General features: G+C 34.8%; 4 protein-coding genes across 6 annotated transcripts; 1 reads left to right on the top strand and 3 right to left on the bottom strand.

Moving 5' to 3' along the window:
* The first annotated feature begins 933 nt into the window (after positions 1-933).
* LOC101246782 (glycosyltransferase BC10) lies at positions 934-7,645 on the top strand. Of its 2 annotated transcripts, none has more exons than XM_069293735.1 (11): positions 934-1,110; positions 1,584-1,904; positions 2,177-2,293; positions 2,996-3,096; positions 4,053-4,124; positions 4,333-4,414; positions 5,630-5,710; positions 6,032-6,073; positions 6,315-6,374; positions 6,647-6,793; positions 7,141-7,645. In XM_069293735.1, the coding sequence occupies exons 2-11, from the start codon at positions 1,611-1,613 to the stop codon at positions 7,318-7,320; spliced, it is 1,176 nt and encodes a 391-aa protein (XP_069149836.1). In that variant the 5' UTR covers positions 934-1,110; positions 1,584-1,610; the 3' UTR covers positions 7,321-7,645. The 2 variants fall into 2 exon arrangements, with proteins under 2 accessions (XP_069149836.1, XP_010316573.1); XM_010318271.4 differs by lacking the exon at positions 934-1,110 and adding an exon at positions 1,179-1,498.
* Positions 7,646-7,771: 126 nt separating this feature from the next.
* LOC101247088 (pentatricopeptide repeat-containing protein At4g04370) lies at positions 7,772-13,151 on the bottom strand. The gene is made up of 4 exons (XM_004232643.5): positions 10,444-13,151; positions 10,148-10,337; positions 8,418-8,441; positions 7,772-8,200 (listed from the first exon to the last, which is right to left on the bottom strand). The coding sequence occupies exon 1, from the start codon at positions 12,894-12,896 to the stop codon at positions 10,635-10,637; it is 2,262 nt and encodes a 753-aa protein (XP_004232691.2). The 5' UTR covers positions 12,897-13,151; the 3' UTR covers positions 7,772-8,200; positions 8,418-8,441; positions 10,148-10,337; positions 10,444-10,634.
* Positions 7,893-8,195, bottom strand: LOC138342186 (uncharacterized). The gene has a single exon (XM_069294396.1). The coding sequence runs from the start codon at positions 8,193-8,195 to the stop codon at positions 7,893-7,895; it is 303 nt and encodes a 100-aa protein (XP_069150497.1).
* A 110-nt stretch (positions 13,152-13,261) lies between the features above and the next one.
* LOC101247388 (uncharacterized) lies at positions 13,262-17,668 on the bottom strand. Of its 2 annotated transcripts, none has more exons than XM_019212354.3 (7): positions 17,274-17,668; positions 16,285-16,351; positions 15,761-15,807; positions 15,035-15,122; positions 14,789-14,922; positions 14,556-14,694; positions 13,262-13,624 (listed from the first exon to the last, which is right to left on the bottom strand). In XM_019212354.3, the coding sequence occupies exons 1-6, from the start codon at positions 17,616-17,618 to the stop codon at positions 14,572-14,574; spliced, it is 804 nt and encodes a 267-aa protein (XP_019067899.1). In that variant the 5' UTR covers positions 17,619-17,668; the 3' UTR covers positions 13,262-13,624; positions 14,556-14,571. The 2 variants fall into 2 exon arrangements, with proteins under 2 accessions (XP_019067899.1, XP_004232692.1); XM_004232644.5 differs by having other exon boundaries at positions 14,596-14,694.
* Positions 17,669-20,392: the final 2,724 nt, after the last annotated feature.

Below are 20,392 nucleotides of genomic sequence, written 5' to 3'. Positions count from 1 at the left end.
ATTTTAAAAAATACAAATAAATAAAATAGTAAGAATTCTTATAATTACAAACTGGTAATGAAAATTTTACAAGGAATGTAGACTAACCTACTATAGAATGCAAGATGATTACAAACTTGAACAATACAAGGAATATAATAATGTGATGTAATTATGTTTGATAGACTCTTCACTTACCCCACTTATCTTATAAATTAAAATTGAAAGGTTATTAGACTCTTCATTATCTACATTTAATTAGTACATGGATATATGATGCATTAAGATCTTATTTGATGCATGAATTTAAATATTAGTTTTACTTAATATTTAATTAATTAAATAGATATTAATATTAATTATTTTAAAAGTAAAATAAGGGTAAAATGGTAATTCAACTTTAAGGTTAAGAGCTTCCCACTTATAATAATATATGATATATATATATCATATAGAAGCGTTGACGTAACAAGATTCATCACTTCCACAACAAGTTAATTAGTTCTTCATTGCAATAAATAACAAGTAGCATCCATGACACTGGAGTAATTTGGTAGTTCGGAGTGAACCAACAAGCATCAATCCATGTATCATGAAGTAGTCGAAGCACATGATTTTATTAGCCTGAGTCGATTATTCGTCATTTTCATGAATAATAATATCATCACTTTCATATTCACTAAATATTTCGTCACTGATGTCGTGTTCACATAAATTCTGTAATACAAAGCAAACAATCACTATTGAGAAAGTATTTTTTTTAAAGATAAAAGTTTGGTTAGAAATTAATTTTTTTTAAGCTTCCAAATAATGAGATTTGATTCAAATACTAATTTTTTTTAGTATTTGAAAATTTGGATCATTTGCTAAATAATGACAAATTCTATGAACCAACACAATTTACCAATTTTTTTCTCAAATTTTACTTAAAAAATCTATAGCCAAACAGGAATGTGGTGAGAGAAAAAAAAGTGAGAGGGTGACTATGAATTGTTTTTGAAGCAGTAGAGGTAGGTCAAAGAAGTATGAAGAGGTATATTAGCCATGATATGGTGTTAGTCTCAGCTTATGGAGCACATAATCATCAATTGAAAGTTGTGGAAAAAAGCAATTGTGATTGAAGATTAGTAGGTAATTGAGTGTTAATCTGAATCCTATAATTTCATATCCTTTGAATTCAATTAGTGTTTGTTGTTGTTGGTAGGTTTATCGAAAAATAGTTTTTCACTTCGAAGGTAAAGAGATGTTCGTCTCAAATATCATTTTTCGAGATTATACTATACTATAATGTTGTTCGTGAGAGGATATAAAATATGTAGAAGAAGGCCTATCTATATAAGTGAAAACGACGTCGTTAGGTTCTTCCCCTTCCTTGTCTTTGAGACAGTTGTGCACCAAGGAACAGAACAAAAGGCAAAGCACCAGCAAGCAGTGTGAAACCAAAAAAAAAGAGCATTTGGTGTCGTCTCTGAAATGCTTCTCTCTCTCATTCGCTCCCTTCAACCGCCACCTGTTCAATGTAAAGACACACATATATATGTGCATTTATTTATACACAGAGAGAAAGATAGAGTGCAAATCTCTTTTTTCTTTTAAATTTTCAGGAGAAGGAGCAAAGAGAATTCAAACCTATGAAGAAGAAGTCGGCGGCGGCGATGGCTATGGCGGCGACCGCCGGAATGTCTGTCAGAAACGTGTTGTGGTTGTGGTGGAAGTTGTTGGTTCTGGTTTCTCTTACTATTTGTGTGTTGGCTTTTCTAAAGCTTCAAAACTACTCTCTTTCCGATTCGGAACTTTCCTCTTCTACTTCTTCAATTTCCAGTAGATCTCGAGCTCTTTATTATACTGGCAATCCCAAAGTTGCGTTCCTCTTTCTAGTGCGGAGGAATTTGCCTCTCGATTTCCTTTGGGGAAATTTCTTTGAGGTTAGTTGATTTTAAATTTTTCAGAGCAAAAATTCATCAAATTTAGGATCAAAATAGCTCTTTGTCCTCCCTTTATTCTCTTTTGTGATGATTGAACTCTTCTTGCAGCTTCAAAATGTGTAACTGTGCATATTTTTTGGGAATAGTAGTGAAATTTCCATCTTTCTTAAATTTGCTAGACACAATGGAAATGTGAAAGTTTTTTGGTTGCACAGATATTCCCTGTTTCAAAACCTGAATATTTGATATCATTATCTGTTTGGTGTTTGCAGAATGCTGACCCTGGCAATTTTTCCATATATGTACATTCGGAGCCTGGTTTTGTTTTTGATGAGTCTACAACAAGATCAACTTTCTTTTATAATCGCCAATTGACAAATAGCATCAAGGTAAGTGGTTTACTTCCCTATATGTGTTGCACATTGTAATACAAAATTTTTCTTTTTTGTATCTTTATTGTTTTTTTTTTTCTGGGTGATTGAAGTAATTTCATTTTTGCAGTGACATGAGCGTTTAATTCAATAAATTCATTTTATTCTTTTTCTTTTGTCCTTTTGATCAGTCTATTTGTGTTTATTGCTCTTGAATATTATCAGGAAATGTATCTGATTGAACTATTATGTAAAGATTTCGTAGGTTGCATGTAATATCCTCCAATAAGTTGGAGATTAGATTCTAAACCTTAAACTTATATATTATTATTGCACCAACCTATAGCGATGTTTGGTATATGGTAAATCAATCACTCTAATTGGTAGGACTCTTTCTGTTTTGGGCGTACCAAATTGATCGACAATGTTCCCAGTATTCCATTTGTAATATTATTTTGTAAACTTTCACAACTTTTAAGGATTTAAAAACTTTATATTTTTTAAGTTCTAAACTATGAAGTGATTTTTCCTGTATCAGATACTATCAATTGGACTACCACTACTTTAATATCTGTATCCACTACCATCAATACAAGATTTAAAGTCAATTTGACATTTTAAAAGCGGTCTCATAAAAAAATGTAGTAATTCATTTACTTCTGTTTGCTCTTTTTATAACTTTCATCTCTTTACCAGAACGATACTAAGAGTTACCTGTAGGTAGCTTGGGGAGAATCAAGTATGATCCACGCAGAAAAATTATTACTTGGCGCGGCACTTGATGATCCAGCAAATCAAAGATTTGTTCTCTTGTCGGACAGGTAGACTTTTTAATTCAAAAACATCTCAACACATCTCTCAGATAAGTCTGTCTAGGCGGCTTGTTAATGTGCATGCACGTTCCTTATTGATGCATGGCATTCTCAACTATTGGTTTTCACGAACTATCTTTTTATGCTTTCGTTTTCCTCATGACCCTGATTTACTTGATTCTTTCCCATAAATGGAGAAGTCCAGCATCTTTCAAAGCACCCCTTCATATATTTTGAAGTTCCTTTGATGATCAAACTATTTAGACACATTTCTTTGGAGTACCTATCTAACTAAGATCGAATCTCTTATTAGCCATCTCAAGCTTAATAACCTATTCACACCTTTTGTTTTGTAAATTTACACACAGCTCAAACCGTGTGATCTGAATTGCGTTTGAGGGAATACTTGCATTAGATATCAAGACTCCGGTATAGCTGTAATATTTTTGATTCTTATTATTGAAGAAGAAGCAGTCATACAACTTTTTTTAGACATGCTTAGCACCAATGCTAATTACTATCATTACTATATTGAATAGACATGGATATGGTAGGAAGTGAATTCACACTGGAATTATTGAATGGACAGCACAATCATATTCTTGCTTGGTAAATGGTCATAGTACATTTATAAGACAATACAAATTTCGTATCCAAAAAGGGGAAAAAAGAAAAGAAAAAGAAAACAAATGCATATTCAGAACTTTCTGGCGCACATACAGTCCATGCTAAATAACTTAAAAATCGTCCAGTATGCAGTTGCACTAGAGACTAAGTACCTAGAAAAAATTATCTTCTTGACTTCTCGTTAATGAATCATGAGAAAACATACTTCAAAAATGTAGTGTGTTCCAATTCTTTTATCCATGTATTTCCCTTCTGTTTGTTTCACCCAATTATTGAGTTATGCTTTGTGCCTTTGTTTTAAGAATTTTTCTCTAAATGTGTGATGGTTGATATTGCAGCTGTGTCCCACTGTACAACTTTAGCTTCATATACAACTACTTGATGGCTTCTCCAAGGAGCTTTGTGGACAGGTAACATGGATGATAAAACTTGTGAGTTGTGTGATTGCTGGACAGGTGGTTGATTTTGTGGAACTGGTAGGGAAGGATAGATATAGAAAAAGCAATCAATTCCTTAAGTGGGTTCAGGATTTAAGGATCTGGTTGAATTACTAATGAATTATTTCGAATTCTCGTATTTGCATCAACATTGGATGAATGAGGTCTGTTTGTCTTCCAGTTTTCTTGATAAAAAGGATGTCCGCTACAACCCAAGGATGTCACCCTATATACCAATGAGCAAATGGCGAAAAGGGTCACAGGTAATTGTCCCTCAGTCTGAATTATAAGCACATCTATGTCCCACCAAGCTCTACTATGAAATTCATTACTCTATCGTGATTAAAAAAACTAAATCCATTAACTTGTGTATTTTTCTGCTCTAGTGGAGTTGAATTTTCATTAATTTCTTGCTAAGCAAAATTCAAGGCATATGATAGGGTAGAGGGGTGTTGGCAAGCAGGGTGTGACAACTCTAGAAGCTTCGAAATGCTTGTTTTTTCAGATTAATCCAAAACCATGTTCAAAGATCAAAGGAAGGAGCACTTACCAGCTCCTTCAAATGGGAAAATGATGTACAGAAGTAAAAAGTAACTCAGAAACCAAAGAGGTCTGCAAAAAACTTGTGCTGATAACAACTAAAAGCACCTATAAACATGATCTAAAAGGAACCTATGTGCTTGAAACGTGTCAACCTATATAACTACTTAACAAAAATTGAAAGATATTATTCAGAAGGAAATTACACACCATCTTAATGATCTTTGTTGAACTTGTATCTGTGAATAAAAGAAATAATTCAATACGTGAAAATGTAGTCCATGAAATCTGTGAGTCCTTGCCGTCTTAAGCGTAGGGTTAGGCCTTATGGTCAATGAAGTGAATTGAGAACCATGAGGTATTGGGTTCGAATCCTAGCGGAGACAAAAACATTTAGCGATTTCTTCTCATTTGTCCAATCATTGGTGGACAGGGTTAGCAGGTACCCCATGGAATTAGTTGAGGTATGTGTGTTAGTTGACCCAAACACCATGAAAGTTTCTTGTTAGATCAAGACTGTGTTCTAAACATAAGATTTTAGCATGGCGGTCAATCAATGTGGGAAATATTGATTGATTTTTGCCCCCTAAAATGTCATTGTGACCTACTAATTTTAAAGGATAGTTGCTGAACTTCAATGAGAAGAACTATTTTTTTAATTGACGAAATTTATGTGTGCTCAAGTTATTGTTGCTCTTTAAACATCTTCTTTAGTTCCTGATCCAGAGTCATTTTTAGTTTCATCCAGCAGTTTTTTTCAACTTTTAAAGTTCATAGTTTCTCTATTCTATAAGCTAGATAGACTTGTTTTTTGAAGCTCAGATGTTTTTTAAAAAAATCGTAATATCTCAAATCAATAAAATATACTGCATGATCATATGCGTATGACACTGGTCCATATCTGCTTCTATGAGTTTTGACTTGACATTTTAGTCCAGTGGATCACTTTAATCAGGAAGCATGCAGAAGTGGTGGCAGATGATGATGCTGTGTTTCCAGTCTTCAAGATGTTCTGCAAGGTTCAATATCATATGCTCTTCCCTCTTTAAACTTCACATGTGTGTTTACATGGATAATGCTATAAGGTTAACGGCATGCTTAATAAAGCATTGGTGCTTCAGGTTTATAAAATTACTAGTGCTACTCAACAGCCTAAAAATCCCTTATTTACTAATGTATACATGATGATGGACATGTTTTTGTAGTTTAATGTCTTCCGTAGTTGGGTTACTGTCTGTTACATTTTCTAATTGGAACTGTTAAGTGTGGTTTTACACTGATGCATCATACCTCTGCTTCATTTAGGTGATAACTGATAGAGTCATGATTTAATCTTGCAGAGACGTCCAGCGCTGGAAGCCAGTAAGGGAAAAAAGAATATTGTAAGTCAAGAGTGCCTTCTGCTAAGAAGATGCATTTGAATATTGTGCGTTGGCCGTGATGCTGTGCCGACTTCCTCAGTTGGCTCCTCTCTCTTGGCCCCATCCTTTCTTGCGTCCGTGTTACTTTTGTCATTCCAAGAACCACCCCCACCCCCATCCCCACCCACCCCACCCCGTTATACAGACATAACTTCTCCTCTATTGATACTTGTTTCTTCTAACCTTGAAATAAACCTTGCAGAAACTTCAGAAGCAGCACAACTGCATTCCAGATGAACACTATGTGCAGACATTGTTGGCGGTAAGTATCAGGCATATTCTTCCCATCTTTAGGCTTCTTGTCTGTTCTCAGGACTCTGAACTTACCAGACTTATTTACCTAGGTTATGTTTATCTTTAGTCTTATTGTGTGTTCTCAGGACTCCGTACTACATCTTTCTTTAGGAAATCCATTCTTTTAGATAAGATACACAAAGTACTCATGCTTATAGATATATCAAGGATTTTTCTGTGTGGACTGCTTTTGAGAATTATTCTTCGGGACTAAGGTTCTAGATTTTAATTGGTTTACAGATACATGGGCTTGAAGGAGAACTTGAACGTAGAACGATAACCTATACAGAGTGGAATGAATCTGTGACAAATATGGAGAAAAAGGGTTGGCATCCCATAACATTTAGCTATGCAGATGCTGGGCCTGTACAGATCAAGAGAATAAAGGTGTGTATTTGGATATGTCTAATAATTTGTCATCTCTAGCTTTGGGCATTTGACGCTATGATCATATCTGGTTACAGTTTCATGTTGGCATAGTTTCAGCTTCTCTTTCTTTGACTTTGCTTTTTGGTTTCCTTGTTAACTTCCCCGCTGGTTTTCCTTCATTCCCTTTTTTGGTTTTCCTTCCCTGACTTCCATAGTTGTTTTCTTTCTTAAAATCTTTTGTTGGTTATTTATATAACTTCTCTAGTTGTTTTTGTGTCTTCAACTCTTCTGTTTGGTATTGCATTAAGATATATTGCCTACTGAACTGATTGCTTTGTAACTTGCTATCCTTACAATTTTTACAGGATATCCGCAATGTTTACTATGAAAGCGAGTACAGGACAGAGTGGTGTCGGAATAATTCTACGCTAGCCCCCTGTTTTCTGATTGCAAGGAAATTCTCAGGAGGGGCTGCAATGCGCCTCTTGAGTGAAGGAATAGTTTCTCCATTCGACGCCTCCTCTATGATGAATTTGACACCATGATATATTAATTAGTCTCTATTTATTAGTTTTTATTTGTCATATACTTTGATGAGAGGATAAGTTGCCAATTATAACTGGAGTGTGTCACAACACCTCTAGCTTACTGATTTAGGAAATATATTCAAGGAAGCTGATCTAAGTATGGCTCATGTAAAACAGTACTGTAGATATTTTAAAAGAATCACATAACACTCTTGTGGTTATCTGTCTTAAAATGTTAGGAATTTTTTTTATTTCCTTTTTTTGGGTACATAGTGCATTATATTTCGAATTTGAGAAAACGAGGATTGTTGATTTGTATTGTATACTTCATTTCCAGCTTCCACTATCTTGTGTTCTTTTCCCACAGATGCTATAAAAAAAGGTTTGCCCTTTCTTTGTGAATCCTAACTAATAGACCATAAATCGAACGAGATGTTTCAATTTCTTGGCTATCTATACTGATGTCAGATTGTTTCTAAAATGACTTGTATTGTTAGCAAAATTAGGGAAATGTCCATACTACCCGAATACAAATATTTCTATCAAGTTTACTTGTTTCACTAAGAACTTGTCTAGAACACTTGCTAGACTCAAACAAGTTCCTGTTTCCATCCTTGATGGCGCGCTCTGAGCTCCCACATAGAAGTGACTTGTCTCTGTGCTTCTAAAGCATTTTCAGCCTTCTCTCTAGCTTCTTCACAAGTTCCCATACCTGATGTACATTTGTCTGCCTCCTTTTGATATTGGGACACCATCTTTTTTGATTCAAGCAGTTGCATGTCTGCTCTTCTCTGGTTTTCCACTGTTTCACCTTCCATTTGCTTTAATTCCTCTGTCAAAAGAGCTGTGAAGTTTCTCTCCTCCTCCTCACTCACCCCGAGATCATGTTCCATGCAATCTATGAAAAAAATAGAGGGAAAAAAGACTCTTTTATCATTCAAGAAATTTGGTGATAATAATAACTAGCAAGTATTCATACCTATAATATTTTGTTTGGAAACTCCTTTTTTACTAATTCTACTTAATATTTTATGCTTATTCTATTTAACCCCCCCCCCCCCCCCCAAAAAAAAAAAAAAGAAGAGGGGGACTAGCAAAAGGGTGAGAAAACTAACCTGTAAAAGTACTCGCATTCAAACCTGGTAAGAAAAAAGAGGTGAACCATGTCAAACACTCTATTGGAAACATCTAATATCAAGAGTGTAGCTATGAATTGTTTCATTTGCTTGACATAGAGGTAGATTCAAAATTTAGAGTCTAATTGTGGATTTGAAATAAATGTGGTTTGCTTACATCTCATTTTAGCTAAGCCAAAATATTATGTCAGCTATATCATTAAACATACATACTACATATTATACACATGCATGTGAAGTACTAAAAATTGATTCAAAAGGGTATTGTATATGTAATACCTTGTGGAAAAGAGTGAATTTGTTTATCATTAGAGCAATCACAAGGACAAGAAGGGCAAGAATAATGGGTGGATGAAGAAATAGATTGAGAGAAGTGCCAATAGAGGGGTGGACCAACTACATGATAAGCAGTTATGCACAACCCCATAATTAACACCCCAAACATCACCTGCTTCCCACTCCATCTGCTTCTTCCATGTTTATTCATTTTTCTTCTCTCTCTGTGTTTGGATCTTTTCTTCAACGCTTATGTTTGTCTACATGTTGAAGAGGTTTTTCAGGATCTTTGTGCTGTGTTTACCATGTTTTATATGTCTTTAAGAGGTTTTTCAGGATCTGCATAACCAATAATCAGCTCTTTTTTGCTTTAAGCCCAACAAAATTCTAAATTATTTTCTTTTAGATAATGTTTAGTATATATAATATGTAATTCAAATAATTATTAATGATATTATTATGTACCATCTTTTTAATCGTTTGTTGTCATTTTGTTATTGGTTATAATGATTATTCACTCTATATTACTTTTAGGGATTCTGTTAAGGTAATAATAGTAGATGAAAGTGATAGATGTATAATTAATATTGCAATTATTTCCTAATTTCTCGTATTCACTGGAATTTATTTATTTTTTGAAAAAAAACAAAACATCTTTGGCTTGGTAAGGTTTCTTCTTATATTAACAGACCCACTTCTAGCTAATTGGACCGTGACATACTCCAGATTGGAATTATAAGTGCAAGGAAATAAACTCAGTTTAATAAACATTGTTTCCCAAATGTCTGTATTGATCATAGAATAATGTTAACCGTTGCCATATTTGGATGTAGTTTTTCAAAATCAACAAATCTTACTGAACATCAACTATCTCAAAAAAAAAAAAATATGAAATGACTATAATATCAATTGAATGGAGTGCACCAACATGGGTTATGATGCACTGGTGGAAGTGTTTCACCCTTAATCAGAGGGTCTTGGCTCCGTACCATGGTATAGAGAAAATCTTGTTGGGCAATAGCATGGTATAAATAAAGAGGGCTGAATACTTGTCAATGTTTTCCTACTTAAAATTGAAACGCATGAACTGAGGCAATATGTAAATGTTCCCGATTCGCTGCAAAAAATTTAAGGTACAAGTTTCCTTGGGTTCTTTCACTAATAGGTGCATCAACCTAGTCCGGTTGCTTCTTTGGAAATTATCTTGTCCCATTTGGTCGATCCAATTCAAATATTTGTACTGCAATTTCAACTTTTAGCAGTAAAGTATGCATATGTTGTACTGAAACATGGCTTAGAACAGGAGGTCGGAATGGAGCATATGTATAATAACAAAACAATGCTGGCTAATTAGCAGACTGAGAGCAGGTTTTCTTCTCTTCAAGTGTGAGTGGTAAGCATATAGCAGGATACAATGGACGAAACGTACTTACCTAATATAATAGTGTTAGACCAACTGCTCCTTGATAGAAAACAAGTCTTAGATCCCTTAAGGAGGTCCTAGGCGACAAGCATAGAATGACGAGTGACTGCAGGAAGAGTCAACGGATTGGAGGCAGGAGGAAAGCTGGAATTGAATATCACTGACAAGATCTTCCTAGGCAATTCTGACAATGAATTTCACTGACAAGAAACAATTGAGCAAATATCAAAAGATAAAATCATATTAACACTTTAGGTGAAGCAGATAGTGAAGGGATTACGACTCTTATGCAGAACAGAATAGTACCTTCCTCTTCTCCATCAGTGGATTGGCAGTTAGTAGTTGTAACACTTCATGGAATCCTTGCTTGTGCTCAGATTAAACTGATATTTCCTTGTTCAATATCTAGTACCACAATGACATACTGAACAAATTGACATTTAGTCGAGTATCTGCAATGAAAAAAACAGCACGGAGAAAATGTTGTTCATAGGCGCTTATGATATATCCTCTGTGTTAGACATGATTACCCTTTCACTGATCTCCTCACTCAAATTCTTCAGAACCAACATTATATCTTCCTGCTGAGGATGAGAGGTTTGGCCCATAAAAAAAGTTGTTATTACTCCGTGTAAGTCAATAAAACTCCAACCAGGAAGCTTTTTGAGCCCAAGTTCTCTCAACTGGACCCAGGTCTTACCAACGCCTTCCCACTGGGCCATTGAAGCATAACTATGAGCCAATTGTACATACCTTCCAGCATCCTCGTGATCTAACTCTGAGATTTCTTTGGCAACGACATCCCTTAGTTCTTCCAGGGCTTTTGTTTTGCAAGCATCAAGAATTATACCCAAAGCATTGGCCATTGGTTCTGGAAATTTCATCTTATAGAAGTTGTATCCATCTTTCACCTTACCAGCTCGACAAAGTAGGTCAACTATACATGCACAATGTTCGAGTTCAGGTTCAATCTTAAAATCCCTTTCCATAGTATCAAACAAGTTCAAACCATGGTCCACAAGTCCATTATGACTACATGCATAAAGAACAGATAAGAAAATAACACGGTTTGGTGTAAGACCACTTTGCACAAGCTCCGTATACAACGCCAGAGCGGCTTCCCCTTCACCATGACTGCCATATCCAGAAATAATTGTGCTCCATAAAATGAGATCGCGTTCTCTGACCCTGTCAAAACACTTTCTCGCACTGTCTAAGTCACCACATTTGCAGTACATATCAACCAAAGCTGTACCTATCTTAACACAAGGTTCAAGATAGCTCCTTACAACAAGATTGTGGATCCACTTCCCTTGCTGATATGCTCCAATCGAGGCACAAATTTGAAGAAGGCAAACCACTGTTACTGAATCAGGTCTTTGATGGGCTATCCTCATTTCATTAAACAAATGCAATGCCATTGATAAATGCCCATTCTGGGCATTCCCGGCAACAATTGCATTCCAGGAGACCACATCTCTGTTTTTTATCATATGAAAAACAATAAGAGCTTGCTTCAAATAGCCACATTTTGAATACATAGTGATAAGAGAATTTTGGGCAGCAGTGTCAATGGCCATTCTTTGCCTGAACATATAGCCATGTATAGAAGTTCCTACTTTCAATGAACCTAATTGAGCACAAGCTGCAAGTGCACTTGCTATGGTAGTTGTAGAAGGTTCAGTTCTACTACACAACATGCTTTGAAACACTTCAAGTGCTCTATCTGCACGTTCATTCTGAACAAGTCCTGAGATGATAGTTGTCCACAAAACTACATCTTTATCTTTTGCTCGCTCGAAAATCTTAAATGTATAATCCATGTTCCTACATTTTAAATACATAAACATAAGTGATGTCTGAAGATGCACATCTAATTCAAATCCAGCAGCAACTATCTGTCCATGCACCACTTTTCCAAATTCAGCACTACCATCTTTTGCAATTGCAGAAACCAACGCCCCATATGTTTGATGATCAGGCCATGAATTTTCTGAACTCATCCTGTACATAAGCGTCAATAATTCTTCTGTGTTCCCCACTAAAGCACACGCTGAAACCAAAGAATTCCAAGAAACAATATCTTTTTCGTCCATCCACTCAAATAACTTCCTAGCATACTCAATTCTTCCACATTTACCATACACATTCAACATACAATTCAACAACGCAATGTGACCCATAAAACCATATTTTACTATACAAGTATGCAAACACTCCACATGAATGCTCTCTGATACTCCAGAAAGCAGAGTCAACACGGTAACAGAAGTCGGCTTTATTCCTTCATGTAACATAGAATTGTACAGGTAAAAGGCATGCTCAAAATCACCAATTCGTGAGTAACACCCAATAAGAGTCGTCCATGGGACAATGTTCCTCTCAGGCATTGTATCAAACATTTTGTGTGCATGCTCTGTAAGCCCAAAAGAGGAATAAAAACTGATTAGGGAAGACCCAATATAAGGATCAGAAGAAAACCCATTAACGACCACATGTTGGTGTAGCAAAAGACCGTGCGGGAGGAGGTTAAGAGAAATGCAGGCTTTGAGGAGAGTGGGGAAAGTGAATGGGTCAGGACGTACAGAGGACTTGAGCATGGAGTCGTATGTGAGTAAAGCATGATGGTGGGCACCTTCTGAGGAAAGGCGGTGGAGGGTGGCGTTGAAGGACTTGGTGGTTGCGGCGGCGGCGGCGGAGTGGAGAAATGGCGGCTGTTTTAAAGGGTGGAAGAGGATGTTGAGTTTGAGCTTATGCATAATTCATGGTCACATTATTCCGGGTTTTTTCTGCACTGATCTTTTTGTTCAAGATTTATAGAAGGTATACATACCCAGGTCACCAGAGTTTCCATATTGGTACTAAATACTAATCCCTTCAAATTTATTATTGACATTATATTAGCTAACATCGAAAATTTAAAGTTCACGAAGAGCTATAGTTTATGAGTAAAAAATACGTGCAGCGACATCACTGAGATCAAATATGACTTTACATTAACACTCAGTGACCTTAATAGATAAAAATAATAATTTTATGACTTAAATAATACATAACTCATGTTTGCACAAGTTACGACTGTTAGCTGCCCTGCATAGTTTAGTCGTTCTATCAAAAAAGAAGATCCACGGACCAAAAGTATTCTCACAGATTATCATCAATTAGTACATCTAGACGAGAGTCTATCAAATCCCAAAATACTATTGAACATCGAGATCGCAGCTCAAGAGTCAAGACTATGTTCAGCAGTAATAATAGATAGAATACAGACAGGATATTGTAGCCACATAGCCAATGAGGTCCATAGTGGCATCGTACAAACACTCATATTCCGACATGAAGCTGCAAAATCTTAAGGTACATGTTTGGCTCAAGCTCTCTTCACTAAACTGGGTTCATCAACCTAGTTCGATGACTACTTCGTTGGATATTCCCTTGCACCAAATATAGTAGATCCAACTCGAACATTTGTACTGCCCATCTCAACCTGTAGTAATAGACAGCATTATAAGTATAGCAGAACATGAGGTCAAACGAAGCATATGTAGAATTCAATACCAATGCTGGCTAGCAAGCACGAATGTGTGCTTGTTTCTTTTATTGAATATAGCAGGACACAAGGATAAAATATGCTTACCTGATACAATAGCCTAGACTACTCCTTAAAAGAAAATATCTTACATAATTAAGGGGGCCATAGGCTACAAGCATAGGTTGATGGGTGACTGCAGTACTAGTCATCAGATTGGAGGTAGGATGGAGGTTGGAACAGCGCATCACTGATAAGATCTCCCAAAAGAATCAACAACTAATCAAATAAAATTCTACTTGTGATACTAAATTTTTCTTTTCTTTTTTGAGAGCGTCAAACGAAATTCTACTTTTAACAACAATCCACCCTACAGATATATAATATCAGCCACAGAAAACAAGTACACATGGGAAACTGATAGAGAATAGCGCAAATATGAAGGGCAGCCGGCATTCACACAGGGTCCAGGAAGATCCACACCCCCAAGAAGTATGATATAGGCGGGCAGCTTACCCTAACTAACATAAGCATCACTAGTTGGTTCCAATGTTCAAACCGGGTCACATGACTTTTACCTTATCAAAAGATAAAAACAGACTAACCCTTGAATTGTAACAAGCTGTTAAGGGGTGAAACTACAATCCTAGTCTGAGCGTCTTAATCCCATGGGTGTGGCGGGGAGCTGGGCGAGTTTATTGTCCAGCGATAAAGCATTATACATCAGACTCAAGAAGATTCTAACAACAGAGACCAGTAATGAAAACTGAGTCAGATGTCTAGTTAATACTTTGGTTTAATTTATAAAGAGTGATTGTATAATTGGTGCACTCAGACTACCACATGCTCCCCAGAGAACTCATGTTATACAAGTTCCTTCCAAGCTTACTAATGATTTGATGTGCTTAGTGACAAGTCAGGTCACTCACAGCAAGTTCAAAGTCGCCTGACATGCCCATTGACAGCTCACATTGATCTTCAGATATTCCAAGTGCCTCGCAAACTTCACTTCTACATTTTGCTAAAGTCTGAAACCAAGCATGACAAATAGCAACATATTTGAGTTGAGGATATAACAATAGCAACCAGGCCAAGAAGAAACAACAAAGATAAAACCTCAACCTTAAAGTTTTCAGGAGTCGATGTATAATCTGGCATTCCAATAGTCATCAAGCCACAGAATTCAAGATTAGGGCAGTTTGAAGTAACATGTTTCACGAGTTCCAGACACCCATCTGGTTCAACACCAGATTTAGCTGCAATTATGGAATCAAATCATGATTAGCTTTTCCTTCATGAATATAGTAGTGTTCACAAAAATAGATCAAATGACTCTTAATAAATCAGAGACATACTCCAGATACCCACTTTCTTCCCCGCTTGTATTAACTTGGATAAAAACTTTCAATGGCTTTCTTCCAATGTTCGCAGCCACACGGTCAAGCTGATTTGCAATCTACAAAATATATTAAAGTATTAAACAAAATATAAGAATCTTTGCAAGATGGACAGGATTTTGCTAATTCTTTGAACTGTAAATATGGTGGCCAAAATTTCCTTAATGCTAATAAATATACGGTAACCATTCTCAAAAATAAAATAAACACTACTCACAATATTGAATATTATAGTATAAATATTCTTGTTAGTGCTTCAACTCATATTCCCCAAATGTCTATCCCTCTCCAATAGCTCCGAATAAATTAAATATGTGCATTAAAATAAAAAGGCTTCTTATTAAATTCACTTAATAACCCTTTTTTTTTTCTTACTAAAACCGGCTTTATTTCCTTCTTGCACAGACTCTTCACTTTCGGTGCCGCACCTGTGTTGACACGTCGTGGATGTAGGTGTGGGATTTGTACCAGATGTGGTCAAACGATTTTGGATACTTCGACCAAAACCGATCAAGAAATTCGAGATAAATACAATGATTTTTGAATTGAAACAAAAGTTAAGAGTGAAATCATTATTAGGCATATGTTTTTTGTATTGTTAAAAGATGTTTGTATTAACAAGTCAACAACCAGAATATGTTCTAAAGATATTTACTGGACTAGGAGACAAATTAGTAGCAGAGTCTGTGTTAGTTACCTTTTCATCATCTACTGTCTCCACCATAGCAAGATTTGGCACTCCAGCTGAAAACAAAGATGACGAGAATTTATTATAAGCTCTATACATTTATACCCGTTGCACAAAAATGTGGCTCAAATTCGTCATTCAAGTTATGTCATGCATGCCAACTCAGAGAGGAGATAGAATCTTTTTGTCCATCATCTGACTGATGTAAGTGAAGGCGAGCTGTTTCACCATATCTAGCATTTTTTAAAATATTTGCAGTACCTAATATAATCAAAATTTGATGAAGCAAGTATGTTTCTTTCACCAAGATAAAGTTTACAACTCTTGAAACAACCCTTCCCTCCACGGACTTCACCAGGACGCCAAAAAAAAGTCTTCTCCCCTTGTTTCTCCAACAAAATTATCCTGTAATCACGATTTTTACGATTTCGCTTCATCCTGAAACTATTTTCATAGAAAGGTACATTTCTCCTTATTGGTCCATAAGGAAAAGGATGGGAGAAGGAACAGTGAAGGAAGGAAGGAGAACATACTTAAAAGTGGCTTGACTTTATTGCTCTGCAAATTCCCTATGAAATGCCACTCTATATCATCTGGAAGCTGCAATTCACCAAAGGATAGCAGTATAAACACCTCATCTGAAACACAATACTTCACATTGTTCCCCACAGAAATTTTCAACAGCCCACATAAAAAATAAAACTTACCATGAAGAAAATACTCTCTCACACACAAAAAAAAAAGCACTAACTAGCCCAAAACAAAGAAAATAATCAAAAAATTGATACATGACATGGCTAAATCTTAGAAGAATGAACAAGTGCAAAACACCAATTGAATGTGATTATGATGTCTGTGAAAGGTTAAGAACTGGCAGACTCTGAAGCTAGTGAACTTCTGAAGTAGAAGACATATTAGGTGATTCACACCATGGAAGGGACAGGAAAGTCCTGAACTGTATATGACAAATAATAAGGTAACTTGGTAGCACACTTGAGGCATCTTTCGACTTACTCGAGGGATTAATCAGCAAGGTCTATTGGACAAAGCGGGCAATACTGTGCATAAGCAGGTTGGGCTATAACAATAATTCTAAAAGCAAACTATCTCCTCTTGGCAATATTCAGAAAGAAAATCAATTCAGCTACAGGTGAAAAACTTCATTTTCCTATAAATATAGTGTATCCCAAATAACAAAAACATAAAAATACCTGAAGGGCATTTGTTTAAAAGATCTAATTTGTCTTAATATTAATCCATACTAAGCTAAAAACAACACACAATTGAAGCAGAACATTCCTATACTAAATACCAGTTAATTGAAATTAAACTACAAGACAGGATTAGATTACATAAGCCCAAAAATTTGCCTACAGTATTTGTATTGGATAAAACTTAACCTTAATAAAATGACTCCTAAAGTCAAATAAAACAAAAAAATTCGATCAGCAAACCAATCAATCATATGTTTTCTATGCTTAGATTATGTAGTGGCCATCACACACGAGTATAGAACCTTTACCTGAGGAGCTTTCTCAATGAGCTCTTTGACGTAATTTTCACCGAAACAACGATGACCGGCGTCGTAAACTTGTTTGAGGAGAGATACTGGCTTAGTTTTGCTTACAGCCACCAGCCTTACTTGGTCCGATCTGCGGCCACATCGTTCAGCCACGTGTTCAATCCGCTGAATTACCGACCGTACTGCCGTCGCAGCGACACCATCCGTAGCGGAAGCAGCAGCCATTCCTGAATCTGACGGTTCCGTCTCCAGCACTGCACTTAATGAATCTTTTTTCTCGCCTTTTGTTGTTTCCTCGTCCACTGATTTTTCTAGATTGGTCACTTCGAATTTATTGGGGGACATAATATGCAATTCTCCGAAATATACATTTCAAGCATACGAGTACCTTTTTTTACATAAAAAATTTGTTTATTGTAATTTGACTTATATTAAGGAATTTAAAAAAATAAGATTTGAACATTATGATTTTAAATAATAAAGCATATAATGTATAAAAATATTTCAGATCTTCTGAATTTATATCATATAAGATATTAAAATTAATTAATTATCGAATTAGAAAAAAAATCTTTTGAAATACATTTAAAAAGGAAATTGAGATAAATCAAAGTGTTTGCTGTCGCTAAATGAAATCCCATATAAGAAGTTCTGGATAAATATTTTTTACTTTGTTTGTAAAAAGTGTTTTAAGTTAAAATTATAAATTAATTTATTTTATTTTGAATCAAATATTATTTAAATATGTTTGTGATAGTGGAGATGGTTTGTATTGTGATGTGGTTGATGCTAATAGCATGTGGTAGTGATGGTGATTTATAGTTATGATTATGGAGGTGATTGATATTGTAAGTAGTGACTGACGTGATAATGATAGTTATTAATGGTGATAAAGTTGATCTATTTTAGTAGTTAGTTAATAGTAATATCCGAAGAATGATGATGTTGGTGGTGATACTAGGAGCTAGTAATTGGTAGCAAGAGTCAAATTGATGTAGTGAATGATAGTGATGACGATGATAGTGGCTATAATTATGATAATGAATATGATAGGTGTAACATAGATTTTTAATACTGACTGATAGTAATAGTTATGATGATAGAGATGGTTAAAAATAGTGATGACAATTGACGGTTATAATTGTGATGATAGAGCTGATTAGGAACAGCGGTAATGGTTAACATCGGTAATTATGATAACAGAGGTGGTTTATAATTGTGGTGATGACAGTCAATGTTTTAAATAGCGAAGACGTGAGGCGAGACGTTTTATACGGTACATGGTGGAGCATAAGTCCCATAGATCTACGGAGTTTAGTCTCATATATATTCAATCAATTTTATCTTTTTATTACTAATAAAATAAGCAAAAGTAAGTCTTTCAATGATTTATGATTTCTATTTGAGATAAGTATTAACAACCAATAATGAAGAAAAAAAGTATTATAATTACTATTTGAAAAATATCATTATACCAACAATAAAAATATGATTTATAGCAAATAAAAAATTTTAAAAAAATAAATTAAAAACACCCTGCATACCTTTTAAGCACAAAGCTTACGTTTTTATGCTTGAGGTTTACACCTTAAGGATCTACGCCTTTAATTTACGCCCCAGAGCATTTTTGATATGCCTAGCCCCGAGACTCGCTCATAAACGTTTTTAAAAACACTGATGACAGTAATAAAAATAATTGTGATGACAGAAATGATTGGTGATGATTATGAAGAAAGTGATGATAAAATTATTCACTAAAAATTACTTCAAAATGAAATTAAATTTTTATTTAAAATCTTAAACATTATTTCAATATTTAACTAAATTTTAATATAAATAAATAGATTTGAATCAAAGCCACATTCAGCGCCAACAAATGAGGTAGTATGTCACAATCAAAATCCGTCGGAAAATACATAAAGATAAATCAGCCAAATCTAGCCGAGCAAATTGACTGGCTTAACATTCAAAAGAGGCCAGAAAGGAAAAGATGAACGTGTTTAGTTGTACATAAAAGTCTGCATATATAAGTGCATATGTAACTGAAAAATTGAAGAAAAAAAACTGTATTTTTTGTGAGACGAAATGAGATGCAGATTCAGGTTAACGCTATTTGACTAGTTGCTTCATTCATCTACAAAAACAAGAACAATATTAAATAAAGTAGAAAAGTTGTTCATGCTTAGTCATCCAACAACAAGCATGTTGACCAAACATTCAGCTGAACAAGTACAACTCATTGCTAGAGTCAATATCATAAATTTTCAAATATTCTTAGTTAATATTATTTGAGTGAAATTTTACCATGTGTTTGGTCATAGTATTTAAAAAATATATTTCACTTTTTTAAAAAATATGATTTATATCCATAAATTTAAAAACTATCAAAACTAACCATAAGTTTGTATTACAAGTCAATTGGATCTTCGCTCCAACAATAACAAATAGTGTCCATGACACTAGAATAATGTGGTAATTTAGAGTGAGCGCAACAAGTATCATTCCATACATTCTGAAGTAGTCAAAACACATGACCTTGTTATCCTGAGCAGATTGTTCATCATTTTCATCAATAATCATACCATCATTTGATATTCACTGAATATTTTATCACTACTTTGGTGTTAACGTAAAAAATTATGTAATGCAACCAAACAATCTATAGAGGGTGTTTTTATAAAAGATAAAAGTTTGGGGTAAAATTTTAATTTTCAAAAGATTCCAAATAATGAGATTTAGCCCAAATACTAAAAAATTAGTATTTAAAAATTTGGGATATTTATCAAAAATATTTACTAAGTAATGACAAATTATATGAATAAACAATATTTATCAATTTTTTTCTCAAATATTATTTAAAAAATCTATAACCAAACAAAGCCCAAGACTCTAGAAAAGTAAAACAAGAATTTTTCACCATCAAAATCACTTCAAAAGATAAATGCAGGCATATGTCCACACGATAAGTGAATTTAACCTTAAAAATAAGCAAGAAATCCAGCACATCAGATTAAAAACACACTGATAGAAGTATAATTATTTACTATGGTAATACATTTGATTCTTTTTTCTTTTTTTTTTTTTAAATGTTTATCTTGGGGAGCAGGCAATTGAAAAAA

Source organism: Solanum lycopersicum, chromosome 2 (assembly GCF_036512215.1).
Source record: "Solanum lycopersicum chromosome 2, SLM_r2.1".
In the NCBI taxonomy this organism is placed as follows: Eukaryota; Viridiplantae; Streptophyta; class Magnoliopsida; order Solanales; family Solanaceae; genus Solanum; species Solanum lycopersicum.
The sequence above is the reverse complement of the archived record's forward strand: the minus strand, read 5'-3'. Positions and strand labels throughout refer to the sequence as shown.

Excerpts from the sequence above, each read along its gene's own strand:
- LOC101246782 (XM_069293735.1), top strand. The coding sequence starts at position 1,611 with ATGAAGAAGAAGTCGGCGGCGGCGATGGCTATGGCGGCGACCGCCGGA. Across the intron at positions 3,097-4,052 it reads TTTGTTCTCTTGTCGGACAG|CTGTGTCCCACTGTACAACT; the intron begins GTAGACTTTTTA and ends TTGATATTGCAG. Across the intron at positions 6,074-6,314 it reads GTAAGGGAAAAAAGAATATT|AAACTTCAGAAGCAGCACAA; the intron begins GTAAGTCAAGAG and ends TAAACCTTGCAG.
- LOC138342186 (XM_069294396.1), bottom strand. The coding sequence starts at position 8,195 with ATGGAACATGATCTCGGGGTGAGTGAGGAGGAGGAGAGAAACTTCACA.
- LOC101247088 (XM_004232643.5), bottom strand. The coding sequence starts at position 12,896 with ATGCATAAGCTCAAACTCAACATCCTCTTCCACCCTTTAAAACAGCCG.
- LOC101247388 (XM_004232644.5), bottom strand. The coding sequence starts at position 17,618 with ATGTCCCCCAATAAATTCGAAGTGACCAATCTAGAAAAATCAGTGGAC. Across the intron at positions 14,695-14,788 it reads CGACTCCTGAAAACTTTAAG|ACTTTAGCAAAATGTAGAAG; the intron begins GTTGAGGTTTTA and ends GCTTGGTTTCAG. Across the intron at positions 13,625-14,595 it reads CAGGCGACTTTGAACTTGCT|GTTGAGATGGGCAGTACAAA; the intron begins GTGAGTGACCTG and ends CTATTACTACAG.